Consider the following 20298-nt stretch of genomic DNA (forward strand, 5'->3'; position numbering starts at 1 on the left):
TAGCTTCTTTCTTTATAATGTTAGGATGTGATGGTCTGTGATACTGTTAGTCGCACCTGAAGATTAATACCAATGCCAATATCCTGTCAAAAACAGTGAAAGGGTCAGCATTTTATTTTCTCTTTGGTGGTTCTGTCAAGAAATGTTTTTTTGATGTTGAAACTGCTATCTCCTTCCATCATTATTAATTTTAGTAAACATGGGTTTTTGCTATGCCAATTGCCACCTACCTCTATTGCCTCCACTATCCTGCATTCCTACACAAAGGGACAGTAGTTCTTAAACTGTGAGCTGTGATCCCAAATGGGTTGTGAGTATAGTGGCAAAATATCCCCAGGAGACTGGCATCATTGTCCCATGCAGGCCAAGAGGGTGCTATAACTTGACCTATATAGGCTTGATGAGATGTGAGGCTTGCAGGGCATTATTACTAATGTTAGGGGTTGTCATGAAGTGAGAGAAAGAGCTGGTGTCATGGGATTGTTTCATACTGTAAAATGGGGTCACAGGCAAAAGAAAAAGTTTGTGAAGGACTGATCTAAAGATTGATCTAAGGTGAGAGGATTAATATTAAAGTTGGTCATAATAAACATAAAATCTTAGGAAAACAAAGATACAACCAACAGAAATAGAGATAAGAAGTTCTGGATAACTTTGTTATTTATCACTTTTTAAAAAAAACAAATCTAAAATTATAAGATCCTTCCATTTGGAAATAACGCTTTAAGTACAATTGGTGTTCACTTGTTTAGTATTAGTTGCTTGAAGCTTGAGGAGAGAGGAACATTCTTCCTTATTAATGGGTTTGGATTCCAAGGGCCATGAAGTAGTTGCTAACAGGCTTTCTGTTGTTTATAAGTAGATGTGTGTTTGGTGTTGATAGAGGGGTTGAGCTTTACATTTCTTGAATCCCTTTTTCTCTAAATAGAAAAAATAGAGAGAACGGTACAGATTGAAGCATCTACAGTGGAGATAGAAGAACGGGGTGTCAAGCTCCGATTAACTGTGGTTGATACACCAGGCTATGGTGATGCCATCAACAGCCAGGACTGGTAAGTTGATATGAAAAGGAGCAGAATAAATTGCTGCATTGCTGGTTCCAAACTTTGAATGTGAAAGGGAATTCTATTTGGACTTTGTACCTTGGATTGTTCTTAGGGACTCTGGAATTGGTTATGTATGTGTGGTTATATCTTTGTTGTAGTTCTCAAAATGTGGTACTAAACTTAGCAAAACAAGTTCAAAGTTAGTGGTGAGGTCTTTAAATCACAGTACCCAGTTATGTCCTAAAGCAGCAGTTCACCCTGACTGCGAGGGATTGTGTGATTCAAAATGCGTCTGAAATGTTCATTTCCTTGCCTTGCCCTAATGCTCTATTTTTTTATTTTTTTTTTCTTCTCCCTCCTCTTTTTTTATTGAGCTGCTACTTTATGGAACTCAGCAGTGGGTATGTGAGCAGTTGAGATCGTAGCACCCAGAGCAAACCTAAGGAAAAACAAGCACCTTGATCCTCCCTTGATAAAGTGCTGCTTTAGTACCATGCTTAAGGTGAAAATATGTTGGGAGACCAGAAAAAAGGGCCCAGCAGGATTGTGTTGTCCAAAGAAGTATGGTTAAGGGTGTATATTGGCAGAGTGCTCTCTGCATGTGTACATGAAGTTATAATTGTGCCTGCTTACTGCTTCATGCTGGTTTCAGCTTCCTTCTTCAGTCTAGTCACAGCAAGAGCTCTTGGGCTGCAGCATTGTGTTATAAAGAGGCTTTCCTGTTGATTGTGTGCTGAATCAATTTGTTTATTCTGTTAAGATCTTTGTTACAGGCCTACGTGAATTTTTTTGAATTATTATTTTTTCCTGGCTGTAGCTATAGGATGGTGGGGGGTGTTCAGAGGAGTGGTAGAGCGCCTGGTGACACTCAGATTTTGCTGTGTTGTGGAATAGTACTTCACATTGAATCGATGAGTTTAAAATTCTAGTTTCCCCTGGTTTGATTCTGCATTGCTCAATTGGGTTAAACTTTTTTGTGGCCAAAGTATCTCTCCCTTGTTAATCCTGGAGCAGTGTTTATGGCTGGGAGAGTAATATTTTGGTTTTGGCCTCTCCTCTCTTTCAGTAGAGCGTTTTTTAATATAAGATAATGTACTATTTCTTGAGTTTTCTTACTACCAAATCTTCAACCTTTTATTAAGCGATTCCACTTCTTTCTCCTGAATCGTTCCCTCAATAGATCTGATGTTGTGATAACAGCGCTGGGAGCAAGATCTAGGACTGTCAGTGTCAAACTGGGATATAGGGCAAGTATTAAGAAAATTTCCACAGTAGTCCAGAATGCTTATTTGTGAGAATGCAGTTTGAGTATTTCTTAGAGTGTATATGACTTCCTGCTAGTTGCATAAAATGGGGTATTTACAGACACACGTCTGCCTAAAATGCAGTTTAGAGAGTGCCTCTTTTCTACATGCATTCTGGACATGCCCAAAAACCAAACCTTTTTGGTAGAAGACATGTACATATATGAGGAGGTTATTGGGACAATCATAGACTTTTTCTCCTGAGGCTCTGCTACTAGATCTACTGGGATCTTATGGGATTGCAGGGAAGGGATAAAAAATCTGGGTGCAGAAGCCGCGTTTACTAGGATAGAAAACTATACTGAAGGTGTGGACAACCACACTGCCTCCCTCCTATTTGACGTGGAGGGCAAGTGTTCACAAATTGATGGGTTGGGAGGCCGGGGATGCTAGAGTCATTTATAAATGGGAGAAAAATTTCATGCTAATATGGGACCCTTACTTTACAGTCACTTTCCCACAAATAACATAGTCAAGTGTTGAATGTGCTTTGAACAACACCCAGAGGTCAGTTGGATTTTTTTTTTTTCCCATCCACATCATCTTTGTAAGAACTTTTAAAAGGAAGGAGGGGAGGTTATGGAGTATAGATGTTTTATGGTTCTAAAGTTTTTTGGGGGGTTTTTTCTCTGAGAGTATGCGGGGATCATAAGAGTCCATGTCTCCCATCTGTGAATGACTTGCTGGGTAGACATTTTTGCTCTCCAATAAACTAGGTTTCATATCTTTATTAGTTCTGCTTGGAGGCAAATTGGGAACGTAATGTGTAGGGCCGGGGAGGAAGTTTTTGTGGGCTTTTAAGTTTGTACACAACAAAAACTCATTTGAATGTTTGTAAAATACTTTTTTGAAAAATTAATGAGAGATTTAAATATTAACATTAGCATGTGTTAGTAACTCTTGCTTATAAATATGTGACTGAATAATTAGCATGTGTGAGTAGCATTACCTTTTTTCAGTGAAACAAATTTAATTCAATGGCTTGTGTCTGGCATGGAGGTGTGGTGACTCCACTGTGCTTCACTGTGCATTGCCTTGCTGGTGATCCAGGATGACCTTGGGAGTTGACAGGACACATACTACTCTGTGGGGAATGGTCTGGGCATCACTGTATGATGGAGCCTATGGACTGTTTGGACATACAGTACTAATGTATTGGATTTGAGAGAGCAGTAGAACTATAACAGTGTCTTACAGCACAGTGGTGTGCCCCGAAAAGATTCTGGGTGTGCCACAAGAGATTCCAGAATTTTTTTTTATTTTTTAAAATTCCCTTCATAAGTATACACTAGAATAGATGTGTATGTTGCAAGCGTCTGTCGATGTTACAAGCGTCTGTGTGCATAAGGATACAACCGCCCAGACAAGCATCATTCTTTGACATGATTGTTCCTTGAAAACTGATGGCAAGTAATTTTATTTTTTATGCAGTAGTTATCCTAACGAGCAACAAAGCAATCAAAGCTTTATTAATGTTTGGATCTTATCTTTGCGAACTTGGATTTTCAGCTCTGACAGAAATTAAATAAAAGAAAAAAAGGGAGCGACTGCAGATGGTGGATGATGAAATACATGTTTGCTTGTTGACTATTGAGCCCTGTTTTGAGTTAATTTGCACTCAAAAACAAGCACATCTATCGCATTGATTAGCAATTCTATTCTATTTACTTTAGTTTCATTTTGTTACAATTACCCATACATACATAGCTTAAAGAACTTTAAATAAATAACTCTCAAATTTAAATTTTTGTTGGTTTTGCAGTTTTATAATTTCAATTATAAGGTGCTGCGAAAAACATTTGCTCCATTTTAGTGTGCTGCGAAAAACATTTATTCTGTTTAGTATGCCAGAGCTAAAACAGTTTGAGAGAGACTGACATATAAAGTTCTATGTGATTTACAGGATAAAAGAGGACTGAAAAATCATAGCAAAATAAAAAACATCAAACTTCTAGAAATTTAGCAAATAAGTTTTTAACAATTTCCTAAAATCCTGATAAGAAGCAAAACTGGCTATCAGATGACTGAAATCTTTATCCAAAGTAGCAGCATGAAACGACAATAGTCGTTGAAAATATCTTTTATATGAACAGCCTTTAGCAAATGGAAACATAAAGCAAGAGCGCGCTGTGAGCATCTAGAATTAACAAATATGAAATGATCCACAAGATAACTAGGTGCTAGTCCATGTGACACCTTATAACATATGTATCCAAATTTAAATATCACTTTTGCCTCAACTGGAAGCCAGTGTAGTTTATGATAATAAGGTGTCACATGGTCTAGCACCATCTCAGAATAGATAATTAAAAGTGGTAGATTCAAATTTTGAGAATGGCGTAGTTTTAATGTTTAAAAAACTTGATATACTGCTTAACATTTAATGAATCCAAGCAGTTCACAATAATAAAATACATAAAATACAAAGTCACATAAGAACTCCATTTCATGATAGTAAAGACCTATTAACAACCATGCAAGACCAATCACTCCTTACTGAATACATCCACACTACAACTATGTCAGAGGCACCAAATCCAGTTCTACTCAAAAACATTTTTCTTGTCATGGGTCCATAAGCAGTCTGAAAAAGTTATGTTTGAACTTCTGTAACTTTTTTTTTTTTTCCCCACAAAAAAGATGGGGATTGGATGGTTGTATTACAAATTGGTTGCCCTAATAAAATTCATTAAAACCTCATTTTTTGTTTCTGATAAATGTAGTCTCCTTGAAAGAAAGCAATGAACCAAAAATTAGTTGGTGGTAAGTCATAAGAATAAAAATAAACACAACATAATACTTAATGCCTTAAAAGTTTGATAGAAGTAAACTTCAATGTAATATGTTAATGCTACCAGTAATGTTAGAACTGGTTAAAACAAATATTAAACCATAAAAAATGAAAACCCAGCATAATTCTTATGTAGAATGATAAAAAGACTAATACAAATAAGAATTCCAATGTATGAAACAGGGTATTTCAGTGCAACAGAGCTCATGGAAATGGTTAGGGTGTTTTTCTATCCACCTCTAATAGAGGAACTTTTGTCAGCTATTATACAGAGGACTATATTCATATTGTCATTTGGTTGAAATTGCCTCTTAGAAATTTTAGTGTCCTAAGTCTAGCTGGAAGGGTCTTCTTCTAGATGCATTTAATTCTAAATTGCTCCTAAAGTAGCCTTTGAGTTTGTTCAGGATCCAGTTTTTATTGTACAAGAAAATAGGAGCTGTAGCTGTTGGCCAGTTAAGGCCTGTTACTTAAGGGCTGCTTTTAAAGTTACCATAGAACTGCTTTCCTGTGAGCTGACAGCAATTATGCCTGTTGTTTTTTGTTATGTCAGGTGTATTCTTTGGCGCTATGTTGCCTTTTTATTACTATTAGATCTTGTTTTTATATTTCTCCCAAGAGAACAATTTAAATGTTAATGTAGTTAGAGGCTTGCTTTTTATTGTCAGAGCAGAACAGGATATGGCATCTTCCATTTAAATAAAGATGGTAGAATGATGCAGGGACAGGTGTTTCCCGGAAACTGGAAGGTACAGGCCATTGCTCAGCAACAGTGATGGGAAAGCTGGTAGCAGTCTGGGTCCAAAACAATACTTATCTGCATTAAACTGTTACCAGCACTGAGCAGGGAGACTTCAAACCTTTGTTTTACACCATTCAGTTTTTGGCAGATTTAAGGACTGAGAAAAGGTCCCAGAGCTTTCTTTGGATATTGTCTAGGGTTGTCCCAAAAAAAAAAAAAAAAAAAAAAGCCAAAGTTGGAAAAACTGTGCGAATTAAAGTTTTTCTCATTAATTTGATTGTGCTTGATTAAATAATTAAAAAAAACTTTTTCTGAAGCTTATTTTTCTTAAAATTTGCTATTATTTTTGCTTAATGGAGCAAATTTCTTGTTATTATAGCTATAACTTTGTTTTCACACTGAGTAATGATACATTGATAAAAAGACCACAGCAAACCTCAAACATTGCTTTGAATAAAAGTGAACTTGCACTTATCTGATATTGGATTTATATAGGTGCTGGCATTATATGCAGCAAGTCATTTTTTCCCACACAAGCTCAGAACATGCCTAGAACTAACTGATGATTGAGTAAAGGTAGGGGTGCTTACAAGCATTTCTCAGGCAGCAGATCAGCTGCTGTTGTCATACTTGCCCAGACAAGCCCAATCAGCTATGTGAATTTGTTTGATTTCTGTATGGCGTTGTAATCCAGAAATTCTTTCACATATGTGTGTCAGATTTGCTTATATTTACATATTTAATCTATGTCCATAGCATAATGATAGCATTATCACCTGTTTAGTCAAAATTATCAGCCGATTTTAAGGGGGAAAATGGATTTTGGTGGTGCTTATATTCATTGGCTTTGAGCGACCCCAGGATGGGCCTAAAAATTGTACAAGAAGTATTTTGTGATCAAGCACATACAAATTCATGGGAAAAAACTTTTACCCATCCCCCTTTTTACAAAGCTGTAGCATGGTTTTTAGCGCCGGCCATGGTGGTAACAGTTCCGACGCTCATAGGAATTCTAAGAGCATTGGAGCTGTTATCGCCAAGGCCAGCGCTAAAAACTATGCTATGGTTTTGTTAAAAAAAAAAAAAAAAAAAAAGGGGGGGGGTTAATAAAGTTTCTCCAACTTTAGGTTTTCCTGGACAACCCTACCAGCACCTATATAAACCCAATATCAGATAAGTGTACATTCGCTTTTATTCAAAGCAGTGTTTGATAAAAAGAAACCTCAATGTATCATTGCTGAGTGCGAAAACATAAGTAATAGCTATAATACCAACAAATTTGCTACATTAAGCAAAAATAACAGCAAATTTTAAGAAAATCAAAGCTTTATGTAATCAGTGGCTTTGAGCACACCAAGATGGGCTTTAAAAATGTTTAAATAATTATTTTCTGATCAAACAATCAAATTCATGGGAAAAAATTCAATTTACGCAGTTTTTCCAATTTTAGTTTTTTCTGGACAGTCCTAATATTGGGGTTGGTGCATTGTGCCTGCTCGTTGGGGATTTGTGTATTTAACAAGAGCTCTGGGGAGGAGGCTGTGGATGGTAGTGCAGCTATTGGGCGTGCCCTTCTGTTAGATGCTCTAATTGGTAGGTGTGCATGAAAATGGGATACACCGATATTCTAACCTAGGAAGGTAAATGTAATCTCCATTCTTTCTTTTCAACCAGTGTTTCCTGTGTTAAATTTATGCCTTCATGGACTTGGCCTAAAAACAAAATTGATTCTTTTGGCAACAGAGTAGCATGGGAGGAGAACACTTTCATAAATCTCAGGAGTTTTCCAGTAGCATTTCTGAATCTTTTGAACCTGAAGTGTAACAGACTGGTTGAAAATGCCAGCCAATTATTGCAGGGAACTATAGAAACATGGTTATAAGGTCAGACCTTTCAGACTATAAATCTGAGATAATAGCCTGTTTGAGACCTTTTTTGCATCTGCATCTCTTGCATTTCCTGCTTTGCTTTTACTCCCTCATGCTCCCTTCTCTCATTCAGTTGGTTGATTCTGTTGTTAATCCAGTGGATGATGATGTATAAAAGCAATTCCATAATCAAGGGTCTGGAGGTAATGTTAACACACATTCAGGATAGGCCTTTCCTTTCTTTGAGTGTGGCAGTTTGGCATGCAGAAGCTGAGGGTGTGCCTGCTACAGATCTTAGTCTGGTAAGAAAACACTTTTAAAATAATGCGTCTGCCTTTCCCATTCTGAGCTTCCTGTCTTATGCTTTCCACATTTGGCTGTTTTCAAGCACTCAGCATTTTTGTACTTCAGGCTTAGTGTGTAAAACTAATACCAATTTGAGATCCTGTGGCTGATCAGTGTGCAGAATCTTGTGCCAATATTAAGATGGCCAGCAGGGGTCACCGGACACTTGTTCAGCGCTAGATATCTTTGAAAACCCTAGCCAGTTGGGTTTTCAAGAATCTCTTATGAATATGCCCAAGAGAGATCTGCATGCACTCTATTTTATGCATTTTCATGGTGGATGTGTCCCAAGGATTGTGTTGAGAAGCACTGAACAATGAATGTCATGTGAATAAGAGGACACCATTTTTTTTTTTTGTCTTGAGTTGATCCAGATTTTTTTTTGTGTGTTTTTTTTTTTTTTTTTTTTAGGGACAAACATTGCATTTCTGTAATTGGCAGAAATTGCACAATAATTAATCTTTTTAATGCCAGAGTTGACAGAAAATATATTTTGTATACTAGTCTTTTAGCCTGTTACATTAACGGGTGCTAGAATATATGTCTGTCTGTCTTTCTTTCTTTCTTTCTGTCTCTCTCTCTGTCTTTCTCTCTCCCTGGCCCCCTTTCTATGTCTGTCTTTCTCTTTCCCTGCCCCCTGTGCAGCAGCAGCAGCATTTCCCCCCACCCCCTTCTTTTCCCGCGGTCTGTCCTTCTTCCTTTTTCTTCACCCCCCCCTGTCCATCAGCACCTCTTTCCTGCTCCCCCTGTCCAGCAAGTAGGCCTCCCTTCCTTTTTCTCCCCCCCTCCTCCTTCTTATCCCTATGATACACTTACCTTGCTGGATCATCGCCTGATGCTGCTCCGCAGGAAGCTCGTGAACTGCTGGGCCATGGCGAGCCAAACCGAGCCCCAGCGCGCACTTCGGCACTCCTCCGTGCTTTCACTTTCTCGGTGGCAGGGGGGGAGGGCTCCTTTAGCCCTCGCTTGCCGAGGTGCTGGCGTCCCACCCCATCCATGTATTCTCTCTCTCCTACCTACCCTCCAAATGCCTGCTTCTCTCACCCACCCAAAGTCTCTCTCTCTAGTGGCTATCTCATGTTTTTCTTCTCCTTACCAACCCAGGCCCCAACTCAATCCCAACTCCCCCACCCAAATATCATTCTCCTCTTTGTCAGGGGGAAGTGCTGTGGCAGTCTCATACAATCGATCTGCCTTTTATTTCTAAGGATGGGACATGATGGTAGATGATGTTGGTATTGGTGGACGGTTGAAGGTTGAAGACAAAAACTGGCCACATTGTTTGGACCCTTTTTAAATGTCCAACACCACAGCCTCCAGGATTCAGCAGACTAAACTCGGTATTCTAGTTATATTCTGTTATTAAGTCTGCAAAGATTTTCATAATTTTCTTCTGTGGGTTACCACTTTGGGGGAGGGGGGGTCACAGCCGCGGACATCGGGAGTTTTTTTTGCTGCTTGGGGGGAGAGAGAAGCCCTGCCCTTCCCTGCCGCAACCGGAAGTGCCTCTTTCCCCCTACGTGCCAGCGATTGGTTTTTTTCAGCAGAGAGATAGAGAGCGGGAGTGGCCGCTGTGGTGATCGCAAGTGGCTCTGGACTCGCAGCGTCGGCAGTGGTTGGTGGGGGGGAAGCTCCAGAGACACAGCCGCGATCCTCACCAGGCTCCTTTCAAGCAGTGTGTCGGACGGGAGTTCGGGTGCGCCGGGTGGGAAGGGTGCGACGACGACGGAAAGGATCGGGATTTAAGGAAACACGTCTGCACAGCCAGCGACTGCTGTCTTTCTGCCTCTGCCGGCAGGGACCGCCGGGGCCTGGGTGCGGCGAGGAAGGGGGGTCTTGCCTGGCCGGGCCCAGCCAAATTCCGGGCCTGTTCTCCTTCCCCTAAGTCCCGGCCCCACTCGTGCTGCCACATCGCAACGGATCAGGGAACACGTGGCGCGAGTGTGCATGCGCGCTTGCATTTTATTATTATAGATAAGGCATAATTTTTTTGAAGACAACCTTTTAATTACATTTTACCATAGCATGCCATACATTTTCTTGTATACTGCAAGTTTTGTTAAGGATTTAATGCAGTTTACAACAATATTTCTAATCAGTGGGCACGAACAATGAATTGCAGGTTTGATGAAACAGAATGTCTTGCATTTTGAATTATTGGTTTAGAAATGCCTTTGCTTTTCAAGTTATATGTCTGAATATCTTAAACCTCCTGTTTGTACAAATTAGTTTGAAAACATGGAACATTTTTTGTCAAACTGCAGAGTTACGCTGTCTGACTTAAAAATGGCTGTCAATTCAGAATGTGGATTCTAGTAGACTCCTCACTTGATGCTGTTGATATGCACTGGCCACAGTAACACCTCTTGAGATAAGTCAGCTGTGATCAAATTGGTGTCATTTCCCTTCTCACCAGAGCACAGGAAGACTTCCCTGGTGCTCTTTATACATGCAGTTTGTGACAGCCGGGGCCCATCATTTTTTGACTCCCCCCCCCATCTGTACGAAAAACATGATTTTTAGTAACAATTCACACGTCACACATGAGTACCTAGGAAAAGGCAGCATCTTACATACTGCAGTGAGCAGTACAACATCAATACACCCATTGTAAAACTAAACAAGCCAGACTAGTACAGATCAATCCTAACAGAAAACCATGTCTTTCGAACACACAGAATTCTGAGCATCAGAGCTACTACCACCACGGCTGGCGCTAAAAAACGCTCTACAGTTTTGTAAAAGGGAGGATAAAATAGAAATACATAGACAAAGGTTAAATTGAACCAGCAAGAAGCTGGTTGCTACTGTGCAACACCACAGAAACAGTGACACATGTCTCCTAAAGCAATAAATAAATATAAATTTTTTTTCTACCTTTGTTTTCTCTGGTTTCTGCTTTCCTCATCTTCTTGTTACTCTCTTCCTTCCATCCACTGTCTGCCGTCTCTCTGCGCCTATATGGCATCCTCTCTCCTTCTATGTCCCTTACAGAAACTGTATGCCTCCCCCTTCCATATCTCCTTTCACCCCCATTGGTCTGGCATCTTTCTCCTCTCCTTCCCTCTCCCACACCTCTCTTCTGCAATCCCTTTCTTCCCTCATTTTCCTTTTCAATTTATTTTCTGCATCCATCTAGATTACATTCTTACTACCCTCTCATCAATTTCCTTTTTTACTGTCTACCTACAGCTCGCCACCTCTTTCCCTAACCCCCTCCAGTATTTCCCTAACTCAATCCTTTTCCCCTCATCATGTGCCCTTCTTTTATTTATCCCTTCCTTCCATCATGTGCCCTCTTTCTCTGCCCCTTCCATCTAGTACCTTCTCCTCTCTGTCTACTTCCATCGTCTGCTCCCCTCTTTCTTTCCTCCCATTTCCTTCCTGCATTTGCTCCCTTATCTCTCCCATCCGCACTTCCATCCAGCATAGACTCCCCTTCCACCCGCCACACTACCATCCAATGTCTGCCCTTTCTCTCTCCATCCAACTCTCTTCAATCAGCATCTGCCCTCTTTCTTTCCCTCCAATCCATTTCCATCCAGTGTCCTTCCCCCTTATGTCTCTCTCCCCTTTCCCTGTACATCAATTCCATCAGCACCACCCTTCCGTACCACCCTGCCCCCTTTCTCTCCCTGCACCACTCTTTCATTCCAGCAGTCCTGCACCTTTCCCGCGATGACTGTAGCTTCAAGCTGCCGGTCCACCCCACTCAGACGTATTAGCTCTGGAGCAGAGTCGGCAGCCGCGTGATGACTCGTCTGCAGGCTTTGCTCCGGTAGAAGTAAGTTGCTTTGGAGTAGAGTCGGCAGCCGCGTGATGACTTGTCTGCAGGCTTTGCTCCGGTAGAAGTAAGTTACGTCGGAGGGGGTTGACCCGGCAGACGCAAGGAGCTGCGGCAAAGTCCCGCGATGATTGCGTCTGCCGGGTCCACCACCTCTGACGTAACTTACTTCTTCCGGAACAAAGCTGGCAGATGAGTCATCGGGGGACCTTCCTGCACCTCAGTGTAGCTGCCGACTCTGCTCTAGAGCAGTGTTTTTCAACCTTTTTACACCTGTGGACTGGCAGAAATAAAAGAATTATTTTGTGGACTGGCAAACTACTAAGACTGAAATTAAAAAACACATTTCCGCCCTGTCTCCGCAAGCTCGGTCCCCGCAAAACATCTGATCCCATCCGCACAAGCCTCAGTTATGATTTTATATTGAGCGTGTTTTATTAAAGTATAAAAAGAAACAATTTTCTGTACAATTGTCATTTTATAAATATACAGAGCAAGGACCAACAAAACCCTTTCTCCCCTCCCCTTCACATATATCCCCTCTACTATCAAGAAAACTGAACAAGCCAAATTATTACTGAATGCTACACAGAAATATCATGCTAACAGAATACTGCAGTCACACATGACAGGAATAGTGTTAGGGGAGTGCCCCCTGGTCAGAGAGAGCCCTAAGCCAGCTGGAAGCAAAAGAAGCACTGCCTGGGCTTTGCAGTTCCCAGTTATGTCTCTAGCAGGATATATATTTCAAATCTGATATATTCTAATGACAAAATAGAAATAAAATGATTTTTTCTACTTTTTGTTGTCTCTGGTTTCTGATTTTATCTTCTTTTCACTCTTTTCCTTCCAGCGTCTGCTCTGTCTCTTCAATCCAGCATCTGCCCCTTCCAGAAACTGACTGTCTGTCTCTCCCTGACATCTCTCCTCTAGACCCCCCCCCCCTTTGGTCTGGCATCCATCATCTTCCCTCTGTTCCCTCATGGTCTGGCATCTTTCATCTCTCTTTCCCTCCCCCATGTGGTTTTTATCATCTCTCTCTTCTCATTTCTTCCACTCAGATCTGATATCTTTGTCTCCTTCCCCGTTCTCTGGTATCTCTCTCTCTTCCCTGTTCTCTGGTCTTCCTTCTTTATTTTCTGCCTCCGTCTAAATTAAATTCTTTCTTACTATGCAGTCCTCAGTTTCCCTCTTTTCACTGTGTCTACCCACAGCATGCCACCCCTTTCCTTCACCCCTCCACTATCTCACTAACTTTATCTTCTTCCCCCATCCAGCATATGTCCTTTTTCTTTATCCCTCCTTCCATCCAGTATGTGTTCTCTTTCTCCACTTCCATTAAGCATTTGCTCTCCCTTCTCCCCACTTCCATCATCTGCCCTATTCTCTCTCCCCATTTCCATCATCTGCCCTATTCTCTCTCCCCATTTCCATCATCTGCCCTATTCTCTCTCTTTCCCCCCACTTGCATCTTCTGCCCCTTCTCTCAATCTCTCCATCCACCACAGGCCCATCTCTCACCTTTCCGATTTTGGCAACAAGATCGGCAAGAGCCCTCCCCCCCCGCGATGACACTCAAGTTCGGCAATGGGCCTCCTTCTCCCCCCCCCCCCAGCATCAACAGTGCTTCAGATCAGCAACTGCTGTGCTCAGACCAAAGCTTCCCTCTGACTCGAACTGCCTGGGCGGAAACAGGAAGCTGAGTCAGAAGGAAGCTTTGGACTGAGCACCGCGTTGCCAATCTGAAGTGCTGTTGATGCCGGGGGGAGAAGAAGGTCCGTTGCTGAACTTGAGTGCCGTCATGGGAGGGGGGGAACCCATTGCCGATCTTAAATTGCATCACGGGCGGGGGGGGAGGGGGTGCCGATGCAGCCCAGACTCTGCCGATGGTCCCATTCCGATCTTGCCGACCCTGCAAGGACCGGCAGGAATTTTCTGCGGACCGGCACCGGATGACCCGGACCTGGCCGGCTGTGCACCCCCCCTAAGGTGTGCAGCCGGAGCGGAATGCCCCCCCCTTGGTACGCCACCGACTCCTTTTGTAGTAAAGTTCCTAAAGCTAATAAGCATTGTTATCCTAGGATAAGCAAGTAGCATATTCTCACACATGGGTGACGTCACCGACGGAGCCCTGGTACGGACACTTGAAAAGTGAATCGCAACTTTAAGTTTTAGAAAGTTCACGATCAGCCCACACTGCGCATGCGCGTAGTGCCTTCCCATCCAACGTAGGCGCGCGATCCCTCAGTTAATTAGTTTCTGCAGAGCTAAGAAGATGCATTTCAACGGCCGTTGAAAACTTTTTGCCTTCCTGTTCTCGCCGTCAGTGACTTTTTAGTTATTTTCCTTTTATTTTCTTATTTTCTCTTAGTTTGAGTTACTTCAGTTAAACCCCCCCCAAAAAAAACTCTCTTTTATTCCTCCTGGTGGGGCCTGTTGTATCACCTTGGTTTACAATTTCGCCGAGGTGGTCTTCCTGTCGATGTCCCGCCTGCAGACGGAATTCAAGAAGTGTGGTCACTGTGCTTGGCCCATCTCTGTGACTGACCCACATCGCTGGTGTCTCCAGTGTCTAGGGCCCGAGCATAGTCCGGAAACCTGTACTCATTCCTCACATTCTTCAACGATGATGACTGTTTGGTGTCTCTATGGAAGGGAAGCCGACATGACGGCGCCAACCAAGATGACACTGCACTCATTGACACCGGCAGAAACATCTCCGGTGTTGCAACATCCAGTGGGTAAGTCAGCTAAGAAGCCTTCCTCTACCCCATCTGGGACTTAGGTCAAAATGGTATTGAGTCGAGTCATACTGACCTCGAAAAAGTCCCGTAAGCGCCCGGTCCCAATCTCGGTAAGTGCCTCGACATCGGCCTTCTCATCACTGGACCAGACTGCTGTGCCAGCAGTACCGGTGAAAAAGCCAGCGGTACCAGTGCTCTCCCTCAAGCAAAAGATTGACAATTTGCTTCAGGAGGAATTGGGTGAGCATTTTCAAATATTGGTGCCAACTCAACTTATGGCCGTGTCGACACCAACTCTCCAGGCCATATTGACACTGACTCTTCAGGTGATGGTTCAGTCTGAGAAAATGACGACACTGACTACACCTCAATCTGATACTCCACCGGTGCGGAGACCATCAACACGGGAGTCAATTGATCCCCCTCCATGGCACCAGTCCTCGACACAAACATCGAGAGAGGTTATTCCGGTGCGGTCCTGAAAGCACTCTCATAAAACCAAACATCTTGAGGCTTCGACACCAAGTCTTCGATACCATCCTCATTCCATACAGGATTTGGATTTATTTGGAGACTGTTAACAGGAACCACTCTCTAATGCAGATGAGGACTATTCTGGTTCAGATTCACCTCAGCGACCGCCTCAAAGACTTTCTGCTTTTTCTGAGCGGTCCTCTTTTTCTAAATTTTTCTGTCAGATGTCTGAGAATCTTTCCATCCCGCTAGAAGCAGATTCCAAGCATAGCAAGGAGTTCTTGGAGGCTTTGAATAAAGACCTGCTGAAGCTCCCGCTCCATGACATTTTATGAGAGACTTCTACAAGAACCTGGTGGCTCCTAAAAAACTGGACTCTTTGTATAGGGCGGTTCCTATTCCAGTTTTTGCTAAACCGCAGCTCTTTCATGAATTTTTATTGGTTAAATCCACTCTAAAGAAATCATCTGGAGCTAGTGTCTATGCAACTGTACCTCTTGGGAGAGAAGGTAGGGCAATGGACAAGTTTGGTAAGCGTCTTTACCAGAATGCATTGTTGGCCAACAGAGCTTGTAATTATAATTTCCAATTTTTGTTTTAACTAAAGTATTTGGTCAAACAACTGACATCTTTTCAAAAGTATATTCCATCCCGTAGGCAGCTGAGCTTCCAACAACTAATGGCTTCAACTACCTATAATACTTTTAAACTTACATTATGAGCTGTGGCCATGTCAGTGGCCATAAGGCATCTTGCCTGGCTTTGTGTCTCTGAACTTGATGTAAATCATCAGGACCTATTGGCCAATGCTCCCTGTCGGCGGGATGAGCTATTTTGGCCATCCATGGATACAACTACTCAATCACTATCTGCTCATGAGACATGTTGGGACACTTTGATTAAACCAAAGCCCGCTTCATACCAGCTCAAATTTTTGGTTAAGCCTGCTCCTTCTCAACCTAGGAAATGAAAGCAGCAACCACGTCAGCTCAACAAAAGCTCACACATCCTTTTTTGACATGTTCCTCAGAAGCATAGCCCCCATAGTAGAGAGCTGCACGGGAACGGGGATGATGGGAATCCTGCGGGACCCGCGGGGATCCCGCGGGTTCCCCCTTTGGGTCACGGGGATCCCATGGGGACGCCCCCTAGGGTCGCGGGGATCCCGTGGGGACGCCTCCGAGGGTCGCGGGGTTCCTGCGGGGTTGGATCGCAGTGCACTCAAGCCGTGAGGGTAGTCTCTTTCTCCTTACCTGCCCTGTCGCAGCACACAGCCGAACGGAAATCTTCCCGATGTCAGCGCTGACGTCGGAGGGAGGGCTTAAGCAAAGCCCTCCCTTCCTCCGACGTCAGCGCTGACATCAGGAAGACTTCCGGTCGGCTGTGTGCGGCAGGGTAGGTAGGGAGAAGGCAATGGCGTACGAAAGAGGGGGGAGGGGGCGGTCCGCCCCAGAGAATGTGCACAGCCGGTCAGGTCCCCCGATCGACCGACAACAGGCCCGGCCGACAAATCTCCCTGCCCTGTAGCCGCGAATCTAAATTACCTCTTACAGCAGCTTCACTACTCCAGCTGCTGTAAGAAGGTAATTTAGATTTGCGGCTACAGGACAGGGAGATTTGTCCGACCGGGCCTGTTCTGTTGTCGGTCGGGTGCAAAAGCGCCACAAAGGTGGAGGCAGGGAGGGAGGAAAGGTGGAGTGGAGAAGAAAAGACGCTTAAGGGGGGAGAAGGCCGCTGAAAGCACTGGGGAAGACAAAGGGGTGGAAAAAAACGCTGAAAGGACATGGGGTAAACGGGAGGAGGGGGGGGGGGGAAGGACCCTGAAAGCACTGGGGAAGACAAAGGGGTGGAGAATGCCACTGAAAGGACATGGGGAAAACAGGGGTGGAGAAGGCCGCTGAAAGGACATGGGGAAGACAGAGGGGGGAGAAGGCCGCTGAAAGGACACGGGGAAGACAGAGGGGGGAGAAGGACGCTGAAAGGACATGGGGAAGGCAGAGGGGGGAGAAGGACGCTGAAAGGACATGGGGAAGATGGTGGGGGAGAAGGACACTGAAAGGAAATGGGGAAGAGGGAATGGGAAGAAGACGCTGGCAGGGAAGAAGACAGAGGTGCCAGATTATGGGGGGAGCGGAGGGAAAAAGATGGGTGCCAGACCAATTTGGGAGGGGGAGAAAGGGAGAGGCACAGTAACAGAGCAAATGGAAGACACAGAGAGAAGAGAGGCAGTGGATGGAAGGAGTTGAATGAGAACATGAAGAAAGCAGAAACCAGGCAATAAAGGTAGGAAAAAAATTCTTTTTTTTTTTTTTTTGCTTAAGTAGTATATTAGTTGTGTTGATAAAAATTTATAAACATTAGAGGCTCTGGTAGAAACCCGTTTACAAAGTATGTATTCTTCCCAATTAATATTTCCAAATTAATAAAGTCTTTTTGCTTATTTTTAAATGGGTTTCTACCAGAGCCTTTAATTCAGTAGCATAATTAAATGAAATAACTATTTCTGTAGTTTATAGGGACGGGCGGGGACGTAGGGGATTCCTCGCGGGGACGTAGGGGATTCCTCGCGGGGACGGGCGGGGACGTAGGGGATTCCTCGCGGGGATGGGCGGGGACGGAGGGGATTCCTCGCGGGGATGGGTGGGGACGGAGGGATTCCTCGCGGTGACGGGTGGGAGTCCTCACGGGGATGGGTGGGGATGGGTGGGACTTTGGCGGGGACGGGTGGGGACGGGTGGGATTTCTGTCCCCGCGCAACTCTCTACCCCATAGTTCCCATTCTCACATCTCTGCCTCAACAGATTGGAAGATGTCTTCAACATTTCATCAGCTGATGGGAGCTCATTACTACAGATCTCTGGGGTCTAGACATCATTCATCAGGGGTATGCGCTCCACTTTCATACCCTACTCTGCATCATCCTCCAAGAGAGTCTATTTCGGACCCTGTTCAGTTTTCTTTTCTCATTCAAGAGATTCAATCCCTCTTTCTTTTAAATGCTATCGAAGAAGTTCCTTTGCGAAAACAATTAAATTTATTGATAAATTAACAGATTTTCCTATAATAAAATTTCAGTCCTTATGGTTAAACTCTAAGATTCAAGTAGACGGTGCTGGGATCTCCTGGAAGAATTGGATGCAGGCAGGTATTCGGACATTGGATGATGTTATATCTATTGGGAAACTGCTTGATTTTTCACGGCTGCAACAATCGTTTGATATTTTAAAATCTCAGCATTAGGTGGTTGCAGTTGAAGCAGGCTATACAGAGTGGGTTTCCTGAATGGAAAAACTTTAAACCTTTATTATAGCGTGCAGATCCTTTGCTACCAGACAGATTTAGTAGGACATCAGGCCGCCCAGTGGTACAAATTAATTTCTGAATTTTTGAATAAGAAGCCCAAAAATAATCTTAGAGACATTTGGAGCAGCAAGATAAAACAGTATATGTCTGTATCTCGTTGGCCACGAATTTGGACTTGGAGGTTGAAATGTACAGCATCAACATCTATGAGACAAACTTGGCTATTTTTATTACATAGAAATTTTTGGACCCCAGTTCGTGTACAAAAACTAGATAGTTCTAAGTCTAATAGTTGCTGGCATTGTCATAGTGATATAGGGACTTTGGATCATCTGTTAATATTTTTGTCCATTGATACTTAATTTCTTGAAGTCAATTTGGGGACAAATTAATCTTATTCTTGAATCAACAATTCCGTTAACTTATGAAGCCATAATTTGTGGTACGATATTATATCTTAAGCCTTCTTTGGATAAATATAAAAGCCATCTTTTCTTGATTATGACGGGAATAGCTATCCAAATGATTACACGAAACTGGAAGAATTACAACAGACTTAATTACACATTTTGGTGAGCAAATGTTTGTACCACTTATAAAAAAGAGAGAATGAATGCGGAGTGTTTGGGGTTTAGTAATACATTTAATAGGGTGTGGTGCCCATTGACTGCATTTGTTGAATCGCACTAACTGTCGTGTATCTCTCTTTGTATTAGATTTCCTTACAAATGGGTGGGGGGAGGGAAATGTATTCTGATTACTAAAATTACTTAATTATAATATTGTAATTCCATAATATGTCTTCATTTATTAGCTATGGGGAGGGGGGTAAAAAATGATTGTTTTATGTATTAATTGTGTATTTAAAGTGCCTTCTTTGTAGTGCTTATGTCTAAATTAATTGTATGGCACTGTCAAAGTTTGAAAATTAATAAAGATTAAAAAAAAAATAAAAAAATCGGATTCTACTCCCGGTATTTTTTAATCCCGAAAAAGACCGAAAGTATACGACCCATTCTGGATCTCAGAGATCTTAACAAATTTCTAGTCAAAGAGAAATTCTGGATGCTCTCCCTTGCCCTTCTTTATCCACTTCTGGATCAGAATGACTGGCTATGCTCTCTGGATCTTAAAAAAGCCTACACGCATATACCAATTCACCAGGCTTTCTGCAAGTACCTTTGTTTTCAAATGAATGGACGTCATTACCAATACAAGATTCTTTCTTTCGGCCTGGCATCTTCTCCCAGAGTCTTCACAAAGTGCCTGATTGTTGTGGCCGCATTTCTCCGATCCCATGGTCTTCAAGTCTTTCCTTACCTGGACGACTGGTTGATCAAAGTTGTGTCTTCTCGGGAGATGGATCTGGCAACATCTCAGACCATTGCCTTCCTACAAGTTTTGGGCTTCGAAGTTAATTTCCCCAAATCTCATCTAATTCTGATTCAACATCTTCAGTTCATTGGGGCTATCCTCGATACTACTCTAATGAGGGTGTTTCTCCTTCCAGAGTGCCTGAACAATCTTCTCATCATCTGTCAACAGATGTTGAAGGTGCACACCATCTCTGTGAAGCGCATGATGGTTCTCCTGGGTCACATGACTTCCACAGTTCATGTAACTCCACTAGCAAGGGTACGTCTTCGCTTTCCTCAGTGGACCCTTGCTTCTCAGTGGTCTCAAGCGATGGATTGTCTCTCAACATATTTCTTTCACATCATATCTTCAGCAGTCGCTTCAATGGTGGATGACCTCCTCCAGTCTATCCAAAGGACTCTTTTTCACTTACCCCCCCACCAAAAGGTGATGATGGGTGCATCTACTTATGCTTGGGGGGGGGAGGGCCACACCTGAACGCCCTTCAAACACAAGGTCACTTGTCTGCCAGGGAGCAGAA

General features: G+C 43.0%; 1 protein-coding gene across 2 annotated transcripts in view; it reads left to right on the plus strand.

Moving 5' to 3' along the window:
* The window catches only part of LOC117365401 (septin-2A), a 117536-nt gene that overhangs the window by 22966 nt on the left and 74272 nt on the right, over nt 1–20298 (plus strand). For both annotated transcript variants that reach the window (XM_033955800.1, XM_033955801.1), the window contains exon 5: nt 929–1052. In XM_033955800.1, coding sequence (XP_033811691.1) covers nt 929–1052 — 124 coding nt within the window. The remainder of the gene's footprint in view (nt 1–928; nt 1053–20298) is intronic.

This window comes from Geotrypetes seraphini, chromosome 8 (assembly GCF_902459505.1).
Source record: "Geotrypetes seraphini chromosome 8, aGeoSer1.1, whole genome shotgun sequence".
Classification (NCBI taxonomy): Eukaryota; Metazoa; Chordata; class Amphibia; order Gymnophiona; family Dermophiidae; genus Geotrypetes; species Geotrypetes seraphini.